Source organism: Pleurodeles waltl, chromosome 4_1 (genome assembly GCF_031143425.1).
Source record: "Pleurodeles waltl isolate 20211129_DDA chromosome 4_1, aPleWal1.hap1.20221129, whole genome shotgun sequence".
Taxonomy (NCBI): Eukaryota; Metazoa; Chordata; class Amphibia; order Caudata; family Salamandridae; genus Pleurodeles; species Pleurodeles waltl.
In genome coordinates this window covers 240,642,134-240,657,418 of record NC_090442.1, presented here as the reverse complement: position 1 = coordinate 240,657,418, position 15,285 = coordinate 240,642,134, and the positions used below count along the sequence as shown (strand labels likewise).

General features: G+C 43.4%; 1 protein-coding gene across 4 annotated transcripts in view; it reads right to left on the bottom strand.

Annotated features, from left to right (window-relative positions):
- Positions 1–15,285, bottom strand: part of BICD1 (BICD cargo adaptor 1) — a 674,082-nt gene that overhangs the window by 189,859 nt on the left and 468,938 nt on the right. For all 4 annotated transcript variants that reach the window (XM_069228220.1, XM_069228219.1, XM_069228221.1 and 1 more), the window contains exon 6: positions 11,819–11,970. In XM_069228220.1, the coding sequence (XP_069084321.1) occupies positions 11,819–11,970 (152 nt within the window). The remainder of the gene's footprint in view (positions 1–11,818; positions 11,971–15,285) is intronic.

The following is a 15,285-nucleotide window of genomic DNA, read 5'->3' as shown; positions in this document are numbered from 1 at the left end:
CCCAAAAGAAAACCTTACCTTAAAATTAGTTGTTCAGGCTATTGTTATTCAGGCACAATTGTTGTTTAGACAGTAGTTGTTCAGTACTTAGTTGTAGAGACTTTTTAGTTGTTTAGCAGTAGTGGTTCAGGCAAGCAGTGGTTTAGACCTAGTTGTTCAGGATGTTTCCCGACAGAGGTAACCTTAGTGTTCCTGGGGGATAAAGATATGGTGCTAAAGGCCCAAATGCCTGCCAATACTTCCAAGTAAATGCAGTGGGTCACCATTGATGGGTAATGACTGGAGGCTCTGCACACAGAAGACAGCATGACAACTGTCAAGTGTCAGCATAGCAGGCCCTCCAGAACCCATTCCTCCAAGTCATAGTCACTGACAACCGTGAGGGCCATCTACCTGTGGCCCTGGTTCCCTCTGAGTGGGGAGGATGGTCCTCAGATACTCTGAAAGTTGCTGTGAGTCCTACCATGCCTGTAGATTTGTATGTTAGGCAATGAGCTGGAGCAATCTTCCTGGAGAGAGGTAGAGCTCAGGTCTCACTTCGAGATATTGGGATTTCCTGCATGGGTCCCTGGCTACTCTGGAAGGGAGTTAAGGGTGTCTGGAGCCTGGAACAATGGCCCAGACAGCTGCCAAGGAGAGGGGCAAGTGGTGCAGAAAACCAGGCCCTCAAGTTCCCGCTGTGGAGTTTGACATGGCCCCTGATGAGGAGGCCTATGAGCTAACTGGGGAGGACAATGCTTCCCTACGGTGACCTACCTGACCTTGCTGGCTGGCAAGTAGAGGGTGGGCCTACCAGGGAGGAGTTCTGCACAGTGCAGAAAGAGTGTCCCACTCTTGAGTGCTTGAGGTGCCAGGCGTCTGCTCATGCAGCAGGTGAATCCTCTGGTGATCACCTAATCTACTGGGAGAATGTCTCCTCTCTAGTGAGCCTAAGGCTCCGGGTAGTGGGTCAGCATGGGCGCTGGTGGTCCCCCATTGTTACCAGGCCTTTCTACCGGATATGGCTCATGACATACCCATGGCAGGACTTTTAGGGCAAGAAAAGATCTTCGCCAGGCTTGCTGTCCACTTTTACTGTCCCCGCATGCGGACAGCATCAGACATGTTCTACAGTTTCTGTCTCACCTGCCAGGTCAATGGGAAGAAAGGGAAGAAGCTAAGAGCTCCCCTGATCCCACTCACCATCATTGGCACCCCCTTTGAAAGGGTGGGCATCAACGTCATTGGTCCCTAGGACCACAAGACAGCCCTATGCAAAAGGTTTATCCTGGTCTTGGTGGACCAGGCCACACACTACCCAGAGGCAACACCTCTAAGGACAGTGACTGCACCTGTGGTGACCAGAACTCTGATGGGGATCTTTACCCGTGTGGGGTTCTCAAAAGAGATAGTGTCTGACAGGGGCACTAATTTCATCTCTGTGTACATGAAGTCCATGTGGGATGCGTATGGTATAAAATACAAGTTCACCACACCCTAACACCTTCAATTCATTGGTCTCGTTGAGAGATTCAAAAAGACCTGGAAGGGCATGATTAAAGGCCTGCCTGAGGCTATGAGGCATGAGTGGGAGGTCCTCTTACCATGCCTTCGCTTTGCCCTCAGGGAGGAGTAGGGTTCAGTCCCTTCAAACTCCTCTATTGCTACCCTGTCAGAGAACCTCTGAGCATTGTTAAGGAGGGGTGGGGAGAAAGCTCCCAGGAAACCCCCACAGGATGTGGTCAGCTACATGTTGGCCCTTTGGAACTAGATGCACCGCTTGTGGAGAAAGGCCAAGAGCATCGCTGAGGAGAGCCAGGAGGTAACGCAACACTGGTATGACCGGAAGGCCATGCTTGTAGAGTTTCAACCTGGCCAGAAAGTATGGGTCATGGAGCCACTAGAGTCCAGAGCTGTCTAGGACCGCTGAACTGGCCGATATGAAATCAAGGAGTGTAGGGGGGAGGCCACTTGGGTGCTCCATGTCAACAGACTCAAGCCTCACTTTGAGAGGTCCAAAGTGAGCATGCTCCTTGTGATAGATGAGGGTGTGGAGGAGGAGAGTGAATCTCCTGATCTCCTCTCTGCGCAGGAACATGATGGGTCAGTGGTTGCTGTCATCTTCTCTGCCAATCTGACCCCAAGTAACTGTTACTAGTGTCTGGGACAGTTTGCCTCACTGTTCTCACTCAACCCTGGGCTCACACATCTGTGTGTCCATGATATTGACATGGGAAACAGTCCCCCTGTAAAGAACAACATTTATAAGTTGTCAGATACGGTGAGACCCAGAAGCCACGATGAGATGTCCAAGATGTTAGCTTTAGTGATGATTGAACCATCTAACAGTCCCTGGTCCAGCTCTGTGGTGTTGGCACCAAAGGTTGCCCCACCAGGCGCCAAACCAGAACTTTGGTTCTGCGTGGACTACAGAGGCTTCAATTCCATCACCAAGACTGATACACATCCCAGCCTCGGAGCTGATGATCTCATTGACAGCCTAGGCACTGCCAAATTCCTCAGTACTTTTGATGTAACATCAGGGTACTGGCAGATCGCCTTGTCTGAGGGAGCAAAAGAGAGGCCAGCATTCTCAACCCCTGAGGGCCATTACAAATTCCAGTTGTTGCCCTTTGGCTCTTGTTACTGTCCAACAGTTGGAAACAGCGTTTTAGGACTCTGCGTACTTTACCATTGCTGACCACTGCCAAAATGCTTGTGCTCTCTCCCCCTAAACATGGTAACATTGGCTCCTGCCCAAGTGGCATATTTATTTTACCTATAAGCCCCTCATAAAGTACACTATGTGTGCCCAGGGCCTGAAAATTAAATGCCACTAGTTGGTCTGCATCACTGATTGTGCCACCCATATAAGTAGCCCCTTAACCATGTCTCAGGCCTCCCACTGCAAAATCTGTGTGTGCAGTTTCACTGCCTCTTTGGCTTGGCATTTATAACTACTTCAGAAGCCTTAAACTCCCCTTTTATTACATATATGTCACCCCGGAGGTAGGCCCTAGGCAGTCCATAGGGCAGGACGCTCGTAAGTAAAAGGCAGGACATGTACTTGTACGTTTTACATGCCCTGGTAGTGAAAAACTCCCAAAGTCATTTTTCACTATTGTGAGGCCTGCTCCTCTCATAGGCCAACATTGGAATTCCCTTATATACTTTTAAGTGGTAATTTCAGATCTGAAAGAAGTCGCGTTGTCATGTTTGTTATGTTTGGAATGGTACTGTGAAATCCTGCTTATTGTAAAGATGGATTTACCATTACTTTTTTAGAAATTACACTTTTAGAAATTACATATGTCCCTGCTCTTACTGCTGTCTGTGCCTTACAGGCTGTCTTCAATCCATTTCTGGTCTGTGCTGGGTGACAGCTCCCCTTGTGCATTCCGTCCAGACAGCCATAAACGCAGGACACTCAGCTGCATCTGCAGTTATCTGTATACTGATGGGTCTTTCTGAGCAGGAAGGGTGGATGGGCTCTCACACTTCAAAGGGAAGTGGCCTGACCCCACACAAAGGACTGTTAACCCCCACAGATCTCCTAACAGACAGGACTGGGATAAAAGGGGAACTGGTGCACTTCAAAACCACTCTTTGAAGTCTTCCCCACTTCAAAGGCACATTTGGGTATAAGTATTGGGATTCTGACCCCTTCGTCATATCAGACTCTACGGGATCAAACATGAAGACCTAGTCTGAAGAGCTGCTGGCTGCCTAGAGGACTCAACCGGGCTGCTTTCCTGAAAGGACTGCTCTGCTTCTTGTTGCCCTGTTGCCTGCCACTCTCTGACCCTGCAAGAAGGACTCTGACGTTTTGTTACCAGAAATGATCTTCAAAGCCTTGCTTTCTTTCCCCTATTTTTTCTCTGAGGTCTCAGGGACATCAAAGATCTTGTGAACGGTGCTCCATCAGCCCCAGTGCCACTCTCACCAGTTGAAAGTTTGTCACAGATTATCACTAGTGAGCATGGAGTTTCTCTGCTGCCCCGTGCCGGTCTGCTGAAATTACTGCCCCGGAGCCTCGCCATTGAGTGCAGGCCTCTCTGCAGTCAGTAAGCCATTTGCCCAAGAGTTGGGTCTACTCGTGTGGTCTCCCGCTATTGAGCGCGGTGCCTCATCACTGCCCTGCACGGCTCTACAGCTGTGGTGCCTATTGACCCTGAGTCCCATTTCATGAACATGATGCCGCCCGCACCTTCGGAACCAGTCTGCAGCTGCGACCCCACCTGGTGGACTGTGAAGAGCATCTAAGGAGGAGTGTGTTTGCTCACCAATCGTGTCCAGAGCAAAGTAATGAGTGTGGCCGCACTGCCCACACAGGTACTAATTTACTCGAGGCCCACTTGCTTTGTCACCGTCCCTCTCTCCGACACCCATTTCTAGCCTCTGGGCCCGTACTCTGACTTTTACCTTAACACTCCTTAAAGGAGTGCACCAATTGGCAAAGCATTGCGGGGATAATTTTTCCAAAGTTTATCTCGTTGTATGTTTAGTGGATCTGTATGGTTGTGGTCTTGATTTCTTCAGATAAATCACTTTTATTTTTCTAACTTGGTGTGGAGATGGTTTCTGTAGTGTTTCACTGTGTAGCTGTAAGAATATTGCAGAAATACTTTATACATTGTCTTCTAAGTTAGGCATGCCTGCTCTATGCCAAGCTACCCGAAGCTGAGCAGAGGTTATTTTAGTTTGATTTGTGACCTGCCCTGATTAGAATTGTGGTCCCTACTTGGAGCGGGTGCATACCTCCGCCAACTAGCGAATGCAGTTTATAACAATTACCATTGGGTTTGTGGTTTGTAACTCACATTTTCTGGCATTCTATTTCCTGGCTTTATTTGCTTTAGGCTCTCCAGGTTCAGTTTGCTCCTACCGTTCCCTAAACCATGTTTACTGTATCCTTCCACAGACTTCCTTTCTGTAATCTTATCTTGTCACATTTGCTGTGCATTCAAATTTGAGGTCAAATGTCAGGTGCTGTCTTCTGAGGGCCCTTGTTTACTTTTGTTTCTCTCACTACAAAGTGAGAAGATTTATGTGACAATCTTTCTGGATACTGAGGGTAGGAAAAATATTTTTTCTAGCACACAACAATATTTAAATGAACTTTGTAAGTATTTCAGAATATATCAGAATACCTAACACAAATGAAGCATTTTTTTGTTATTTCTGAAGTGTGTTGGAAACAAATACCTTAATATGAGCAAAACAAATCATTACACTTGGTAATGCAATTTCCACACATTGCGCAGTGTATAGTTTTATTAGTAAAACTGTTTGTCTTTGTAAATGTAATTGCCATTTCAATTGAAAATGTTTGTCTGTAATGGCAGTGAGCTACCATACCATACATACTCTGCTCTACACCCCTTTACTCCACTCTGCACCAATCCACACCACTGCACTCTAATCTGCACCACTCCACTTTACACCACTCAACACCACTGCACTCTGCACCACTCCACTCTACGCCACTACACTCTTCACCATTCCATTCTATGCCACTTCATGGTATGCCTCTTTACCATGCACCATTCTACTCTTTGCCAATGCATTCTTTGCCACTCTACTCTACACCACTGCACTCTTCCCCACTGCACTGTATACCACTCCAGTCTGGACCACACCAGTCTACTCTGCACAATTCCAAACTACTCCATTCTGCAACACTCCATTCTACACCACTGCACTCTATGCCAATTCACTCTACTCTAATGCACTTTATTCTGTAACACTCAAATCTATGCCCCTGCCCTCTACGCCAATCCACAGTAAACCACTCTAATGTACTCTGCACCATTGCACTCTATGCCACTCTACACAACAGCACTCTACCCTACACCACTCCACTCTACAGCACTACACCACTTCACTCTCCTCAGAAACGATCTACTCTGTGCCATTGTACTCTATGCCACTCTTCTCCATTTTGCACCACTCCACTCCGTTTTGTGCCAGTCCACTCCACATTGAGCCACTCCTCCTCTGCACTACTCTATCCTGCACCACTGTACTCTGCCCCACTCCATTCTGCGCCACTCTACTCTATTATACACCAGTCTAATCTACGCCACTGCATTCTAGGATGCTGCATTTAGTGGTCAGGGACCTCCCTGCACCGCAGGGACTGCAGGGGGCTGCGTTACATCCTTGCCTGTTAAGCTATTGGCCTCCCTTCTTCTGGGACCACTGTGGCACGATTCACGTTTTTGTTGCTTGGGCAGAGCAAAAATCTATGTTATATTTTGATTGACACCGGATTGACACCGGATTGACATTGACAAAGTGTCACCTAGCTCTTGTAGGAGCACAGCGTTGGTGGTAACCTTGGGAGGTGCGGTAGCCTCTTATGAGTATGTATTTGTGCTAGCGTGCTGCATTCTTGTTAATTTGATGATGATTTGGCCATTTTGCTTTTTATTTTTTTTAATTGTGCTCGTGGGCTTGATCATCATCAGCCTTGGCAGTACGAAGGCCACTTTCAAGGCTATCATCAGGGTACAGTGGAGGGATATTCACTGTCAAAATGTATCCATAGTGGCACTTTAGAAACACTAGTTGAAAATTGTTGCAGTGTATCTTTGAGAGCTGCTTGTAAAGAACTAAAAGGTTGATTCATTGCAAATTCTTTTCACTCTGTTCCAGTCATACCCTTATTTTACCAAATTAATGCTTCTGCTGCAATGCATGGACTTAAAGCATTCAATCAGTTTATCTGAGGAATCATTACCTATCTACAAATATCTGTTTTGTCATTTGTAATGGTAGCCAAAACATCACCTAACACCTAACACAGGAAATCAATGAGTTCTTGTGTCTATGTGTGATTTTGGGAGCAGAGCCAGCGTCACACAAGACACCACTACTTTTCGGGGTAGGGTGGACCTTATTTGTGTACTCTGCTCTCTATTTTAGTCTGCCCTCCATTTTACCACCATGGAGATCGTCAAGGTCTTCCACCCTTCTGCCTGTGTTCTATATGTTGTCCTGTGGTGCCCTCTTGCCTAAGACCTCTTGCTCCCTGCTTTGGCCTACTCATACCTGTCCCACGCTGTATCCCGTTCAGCTAGATGAAGCAGTGCCTAAACTACCTCTTCCAGGCTTTGGTCACTTTATCTTAGATTTTGCCAGCTCTCATCCTGGGGATAAACTCCTCCCTGCCCAGTGCACCTTGTGGCTTTAAGGAAGCAGTTCTGGGTCGTGGCTTCCATCCATTCTTGGCAGTGACCCAGCCGCCACCAAATTCCTTCCCTCCATATGGGCTATTTTTAAGCGTGGTCTGTTCTTTCGGTGTGATTTGAAATGACCACACTATTCTTCAGAGGAACACTATTCTATTTCTCTGAAACATGCTAGCTGACAGGGTTGCATTAATTGTTTTAAGGGTGGCAATTACTTTCTCATTGAACTCTTCGGGATATCAACTGGGCTCTATTTTATCTTTAAAAGAGAACATGATCAATGTGGGTAATCTGCAGGCACTCACTCAAAATAAAAAAACAACTCTTGGTTGTTTAATCTCCGACTTTGGCACTCAAGGCTTGTGTTCTAATCCAGTTTCAGCAACTGATCAAAAACTCTTGTTATTCTGAGCAATTTGCTTTATCTCTGTGCGACTTAAACTGTAAATATATGTGTTAACGAAAGCAAAAACTTAATGCTGCTATGTGGGCAACTGCCCTGTCTGTCTCATTTACATCTTTCGTCTACATCAGTGGTTCCCTACCTTTTGACTTCTGTGGGTCCCCCTTTATCAATACTGAAACCCGGGGACCCCCACTGAATCATTATTGGAATCTGGGGACCCCCTCATTGAGTCTTACTGAAAACTGGGGACCTAATCTGTTAATATTATTGAATTTTCTAAGCAGTCGCGGACCCCTAGAGGAGGCTTTGCGGACCCCCAGGGGTCCCTGGACCACAGGTTGGGAACCACTGGTCTACATCACATACAGGTGTCCATCATTTTGCGTCTACTTGAACCCACCGTTAACAGATACTTTTCTATGTAACAGCAACCTAATATTTCACATATACCTGATCCACTAATGTTTCGTTTAAAAACCCATTAAAATTCACTGAAAAACACAGTTAAATAAAGTTATGATTCAGGTAGTACATTTGCCAGTTATGATCTGTCACACAAACCACGACTCATACCTCTGCTGTAATTCGCAATAACCCACACTCAAAGTGGTTGCTTTTGAACTCACATGATTCATATTAAGAAGTAACTGGACTTAACTGCACATCATTTTTAATATCAATACATATCTGTACAAAGAAATCATACTGTATCTTCAAGTTATGGTTTGTGCAGCAGGGTCCATGGGGTATTTAGGTTTGGCATTGGAACCATAACATCAATTTAACTGTGTTTTTTCAGTGAATGTTACAGTGTTTTGCCACCTGAGCGTATCTTTATTTTGTCTGTTTCTTTCTGTAAATACACATATACCTCGCAATGCCGGCAGGGTTGGATCGGACAATAAGTAGGCCTGGGCACCAAAATATAAGTGGCACCCATTAGTTCATTAGGAAGCATAACAAGTGGCACTTGTTTATAAACTGAGACAGTTTTTTCACCTTATAAAAACATGTTGTATAAGTATTTTTCAAGGTATAGAAGACAGCATGGATTTGAGCTTGCTACAGGAAATGTTTGTTTTAATAACAGGGAAATGAACAGTAATAACCGGCCCAGAAGACCATAAAACAAGCCCACAAACATCCAACAAGCATTGGCAAAGCCAATAGGTTTCGCCTTTGTTTTTTCTTTTGCATTCTATCTTACTAACTGGATTATAAATATTAGAAAGAGGTTATAATGTTTGTTTTAAATTCGATAAACCATTAATAGTTGTTTATGTTGTGATGTATGTTGATTTAATATCCCAGGGTTCCAAACTCGTAATTTGTACCTTATTTAATAATTCACTGTATTAGAGTATAGTAATGTCTGGTTAGTAAAGTGCCACTGCACCTGCTGCACCATTCAAATTATCCCTCTTTTAACTACAAGGTAACCACAATTGTGACTACCTGATTAGTAGAAAAATATAGCAGTATTTGGTGTTTAGAGGAGCTATGACAACTTTTGGCCCTGGTGCCAATGCACCTACTGCACCATTCAAATCATGACCTTAATGCTTGCTAGATAACTGCATTTCTGACTGCCTTTGTTTAGTAGTAAACTATTGCAATATTTGGTGCCTAGAGGAGTTATGACAAATCATGACCCTGTTGCCTGCAAGGTGACTGCACTTGTGACTGCCTGTTTAGTAGTAAAATGTAGCAATAATCTGTGTTTAGAGGGGTACCTAGAGCTTTTGCCTCTGGTGTCACTGCACCTGCTGCACCATTAAAACCATGACCCTAGTGCCTGCAAGATAACTGCACTTGTGAGTGCCTGTTTAGTAGTTACATAATGCAACATTTGGTGCTTAGAGAAGTTCTGACAACGTTTGGCTACGGTGCCACTGCACCTGCTGCACCACTGGAATCATGACTCTAGTACCTAGAAAGTAACTGCACTTGCTATTGCCTGTTTAGTAGTAATATATTACAAAATCTGGAAACTTTTGCCTCCGGTGCCACTGCACCTGCTGCAGTGTTCCAATCATGACCCTATTGCCTGCAAGGTAACTGCGCTTGTGACTGCCTGTTTAGTAGTAAAATATAGAAATATTTGGTGTTTAGAGGGTTCCTAGAGCTTTTGGGCCCGGTGTCACCTCACCTGCTGCACCATTAAATCATGACTCTAGTGCCTGCTAGATAACTGCTCTTGTGACTGCCTGTTTAGTAGTAAATTATAGCAATATTTGGTGTTCAGAGGAGTTCTGACAACATTTGGGCCCGGTGTCACCTCACCTGCTGCACCATTCAAATCATGACCCTAGTGCCTTGAAGATAGCTGCACTTGTGACTGCCTGTTTAGTTGCAAAATATTGTAATATTTGGTTCTGATAGGAGTTATGACAATGTTTGGCTCCAGTGCCACTGCACCTGCTGCAGCGTTCAAATCATTACCCTGTTGCCTGCAAGATAACTGCACTTGTGACTGCCAGTTTAGTTGTAAAATATAGCAATAATACATCTTAAGTGGGGTGCCTACAGCTTTTGTTCGCCAGTGCCACTGCACCTGCTGCACCATTGAAATCATGACCCTAGTACCTGCTAGATATCTGCACTTGTGTCAGCCTCTTTAGTAGTAAAATTTATCAACAATCTGGGTTTAGAGGGGTTCTGACACCAAGTGTCCTTGGTGCCACTGCACCTGCTGCACCATTCAAATCCTGACCTTAATGCATGGATGGTAACTGCACTTGTGACTGATTAGTAGTAAAATATATCAATATCTGGTGTTGGGAGGAGTTCTGACAACTTTTGGCCCTGGTGCCACTGCACCTGTTGCACCATTCAACTCTTGACCCCAACGCCTGAAAGAGAGCTGCACTTGTAACTGACTGCCTGTTAATAAGTCACTGAGAGAACAACAATTCGAAATAAAACATCACCCAATTATACAAATGACTTTTCTTTAAAAATGAGTGAGTGGGAATTTAAGAAATAAGCACACAAATTATTTTAATATTTACAACTGTTATTCATCAGAAATTTAACTATTAAGTAATGAAAAATATAACATCATGAGCCCACTCGCTGCTTGCTTTACATCTGCACTCAATACTCCATTGCAAGATGGCTGACATGTTTACACACATATCAATGCGAATTGACTTGCGTTTAGTTCATCTTTCACAAATAAATACTAACAAGTAACCAATCACTAAAAACCGGAAGGTGTACTTCGGCCACGCGATGGCAAAAGCAGAACAGAAGAGCAGGAAGTGACCTGCTAGCCAATAAAAAGCAAGTAAATTCCAGCGACGTTGGGGTGATGTTTGAATTAATAAACAGGAAGTTCAGGTGAGTAAGGGGTGAAGTAGGGGCGGGTTCTAAAAAAAAAATATTTTTTTAATAACACAAGTCTTCGCAAGCACAACACAAGAGCTGTGCACGCGGAACCTAAAAAAACACGACCCAAACACTAACCTGTCAGAGCAGCTCATCGGGACTGGAAGCCAGTGAAAATATATGTGAGCTAATAATGCATTTTTGGAACAAGTGCACTAATAAATACACATTAACAGATTTATTATTAGAGTGCAAAGGTATTATGTCATGTTATTATCAAAGAACAATATAATGGACAAGATGAAACACTACATATTGTCTCACAGAATGCCTGTTACATTTACTTACAGAGGAAAATAGTTCTGCTAATAATCACGGCCTACTCAATGCGTGGATTTAGCCCCTTGTGTCCTGGTTTGCTAAGCACCTCTGTTTACAACTACTGGAGCAAGGCATGACTGATAAATGCAAGTGTACAGAGATTAATATGTTATTTATTATCATTGTTGAGGGAGGACTGGGGAATAATGACTCACTTGAGGCCTTGCCTCCCATGCATCAGGACCTCTTCCCACTCTCTACAATGGTAATAAATAACATATTACACCCTGCACTACCTGATGCTTCAGTCTAAGAAGTGGAAAGCTTGTCCAACCAGGAAGGCAATTTATAGTGGGGTATCTAACTTGAAGTCCTTCAGGTACCTGGGCAAGATGTATTTGCACCCGCTTTAGCCCCGGACAATAAAGTGAGCTATATAGATGAAGCTAGTCAATTAATGGATTGTAGAACGGAGAATAAATTGCCTTGATTAAGGGGACATTATTAAACAAACTAAAACACAGTCCCAATTATAAAGCACATATTATCTTTAAAAGTCAATACTAATCCAAGAATGTTGTTTTGTTACCTGGTCGCAAACATTGCTCTCAGGGATGAGAATGTGGCTGCATCTTCTTTCAAAGCCTTCAGCTCATTCCTCAGCTTCGTCATAGTCTCTGTCACCATGGTCTTCTCATTCTCATACTTATTTTTCAAGTTGGCCAGAGCCACTTCCGCTGTCTGAGATAAACATGAAAGTAAAAAGTGACAAAATGTGGTGTCAGGTGGAGAACAGGTTTAATATTGAGGGCAGGTAATAGCTAATAATTCAGGTATTATATACTTCGGTACTGCAAAGTGTACTTGTGACCTTGGGGTAACTGAACTGATACACGTGATAAAACTCTTGCATAGTGTGTGAAAGTTTTTAAGAAAGTGTTTCTGACTTCTGGAAGCTGTGGATTACAGCCTAGTAACCCCTACTATTTGATCCTTAAATCAAAGCACAACATACAGAAACAACCATACAAACAAAATACACAATTTATGAAATATTTGATTGAATTCACAAACAAAAAATAGACAACATCAAAATTTCATTTTTAATGGGAAGGTTAGAGCTTCTCAAAATTTGGTATCATTTTTAAAAGCCAAAGCGAATGATGCCCTCTCTTTCCCAACCCACTCTGGTGCTTCAGTTGTAGTCGCCAATTACCCATAGTAGATTCTGTTTGCTGTCCTACAGCTGCTCTCCAGACTCGAGTTTCAATACGAACTTAAGAGCCTTCAACTCGAATGCCTTCACATTTACAGGGTACTTGAACATTTCTAAATTTGCCGTTATATGTTATTAATCTGGTAATATGTGATTTTTGAAACATTGCGGACCTGCTGAGTAGGCGTCACTGACCTCTAGGGGTCAGCGGGCCACAGGTTAGGAACTGCTGCTCTAATTTACTAAAAATTGCGTATCACAGCGCTGTGTGAGCTTGCACTGCACTGTTGCAAAAACAGGAGTAAATTGTGGAGCACTGCTTTTGCTAAGAGTCACAAACCGATAGTGTCAATTGGCTACGGTTGCACTAATAATGCTGTCTTCGCACAAACGTAAGGTGTAGCTCAAAGGCATAAAGGTGGACAAGTGGTGGCTTATGGGAGATTTATACTCAGAACACACCATCCAGTACACAATTGTACACACAATCATCCAAGGGCATGCTACGTAAATGTGTGATTTTGCATGTTGAACATTCAAATATCATGCACTGTTCAGATTGCTCTTTCTTTGTTCCTGATTCCATTTGGCACTAGAATGCTTTCATATGGAAGCCTATGAGGTTTTACATGGTTATCACCACCTTACGCTCACTTTCCATATACTACTATGGATCTGGCTTTAAGCAACACAATGGCAGTTGGTGCTGCATTTGCATCCACTGATGGTGCTAAATAGCTTTTAAGAGTGAAAGTTGATTGGTGCTGCCATTGCGTGCGAGTGCCACTTGCCATTGTGTGAGCACTGGGATTAAGCCATAGTAAATCTGGGTCAGTGTTTTCACCAGGACAGCATGGGGTCTATTGATAAACTGCGTTTGCAGTACATTTAGTAGCACTACAATAGGACTACTAATGTACTACAAAATGCTGTTCACAAACCCACCTGCAGAGGTCAATGCATTCACCTCCTCATTTCTTTATTTGCGGATGGAGATCTCTGCACCTGTACGTCTACGTTTTAGTAGTTACTTTGGGAAGGAACGGGAGAGCGGCTGGAAAAAAGTATTTATGACTAAGGGGAGAGGTTTTTAGGGGAGTAGGGGGGTTTCAGGCTAGGAAGGAGGTTAGAGAGGGACAACCTCATAAAAGAGTAAGACTGTTGCTATTCTCAAACTCCACTACTACATTTACTAAAGCCTAAAAGAACCCGACACAGTAGTAAAAGTACAGCTCAGTATTGGAGAAAGTCCAGCACCACACATGGCCAACAGCCTGTACTGCAACACCCTCCGATGGAAAATAATGGAGGCGAGGACTTGGCTTTCAGAAGCTTCGTCTCACTTCATTATGTAGACCAACCTGAAGAGATTGTGCCAGATAGTTCCCCCTACCAATCCCAATGTAAAGAGATTTAGAACTGGGGTTCTATGGCGTATAGAATAGAGCTAGACTTGCATTTCTGTTTTAGATCTTCTTGTGATTAGTGACCAAATATAGACCCAAGGTAGAATTCACTGTGAAAGTCAGAATCCAAGTGAAAGATTACCCCAAATAGTAAAACATTATGTTCAGCATTTTGTAAGGGTGTAAACATTGTAACACACTCCAAGTAGAAGCTACGAAGAAAGGACCCTTGGGCCCTGGTTCTGAGTTGCATGGCCCTCGCAGGGCAGTAAACGTTCATGAAAATTTACCGATACCATGTGGTAAATCCACTAATCGTGTGCAATTACAAGTTAAACTGAATTATCATGTTTAGCTGGTCGTAAAACCACACACTATTCTCAATTCCACGGGGCCACTTGTGCCAAATGTCTGCATTTATCATTTACTAATATTATGCATTGAGGTTTCACCACAAAACTGACACAAACAAAATGGTGCAAAATGATCATTTTGGATTTACTTTCCAGCTCAAACTTTCATTTACACTGGGATATAATCCTTAAGTAGCGCAAGCGGAGCTTTGCATTGCTTTGCATCAAGGGTGTGTACATTGGGTGGTATCTGTACGGTCCGAAGCAATATTCCATGATTTTGTAATACAAAGCCCTTTCTTCTAACATTGGACATTGTGCCAGAAAATAATGCCTCACTGAGGTTGGCGTTAACTTGTGGAAATGTTATAATTTCTCCAAACATTTCCAACTTTGCACATGTACTGCACTGTACAGCACACATCCTAAGTGGGAAAGGCTTGACTTGGCATCGTAATTTGTACTGAAGGGGTAGTCTTCCAGTACAAAATGTATGTTAGACATGACGCAAATACCGTTGTGCGGTGGTGCAAGGCAGCCAAAGGTTTGCCAGTGCTAGGTAGAGGGCAGGACAGTGCCATGTCGTTGTAGATCATTTTTAATTAAACAAGCCCAAAAGGTTAGCTTTTTTGTACAGGTTTTTAAAATATTTTGTTAACCTTTTAACAAGTCTATCAATATTTTAGAAAGTATTTAAAGTGTTTACAAATGCAGCTAATTGCTTATTGGTTACAATTGTTTGTTAGGATTTAGTGTCACTTCATGGAGATATGAAATCTTCACATTTCATGTAAATCAGTCAATAGCATTAAATACAATTGGGATTTCACCTATGTAGGAAGAAAGAAAATGTATAATTTTGCTTTCAGGTTAATCACTATGAACACCTCTTCCTAGCAATTTAAAGGTTATTTTCAAATGAGCCCTCAGACAATGGAAATTCAGCGAAATGTGTGAAAAAATGGAACGGTATACTCTTGGAAGCTGAATGAAAGGATGGGGGAATAAGTGCTATCCTTCCCACACTGACACTCTTGGATTCTGTCACTTTTTGTGACTTTATTCCATATCTCTTCCAAGT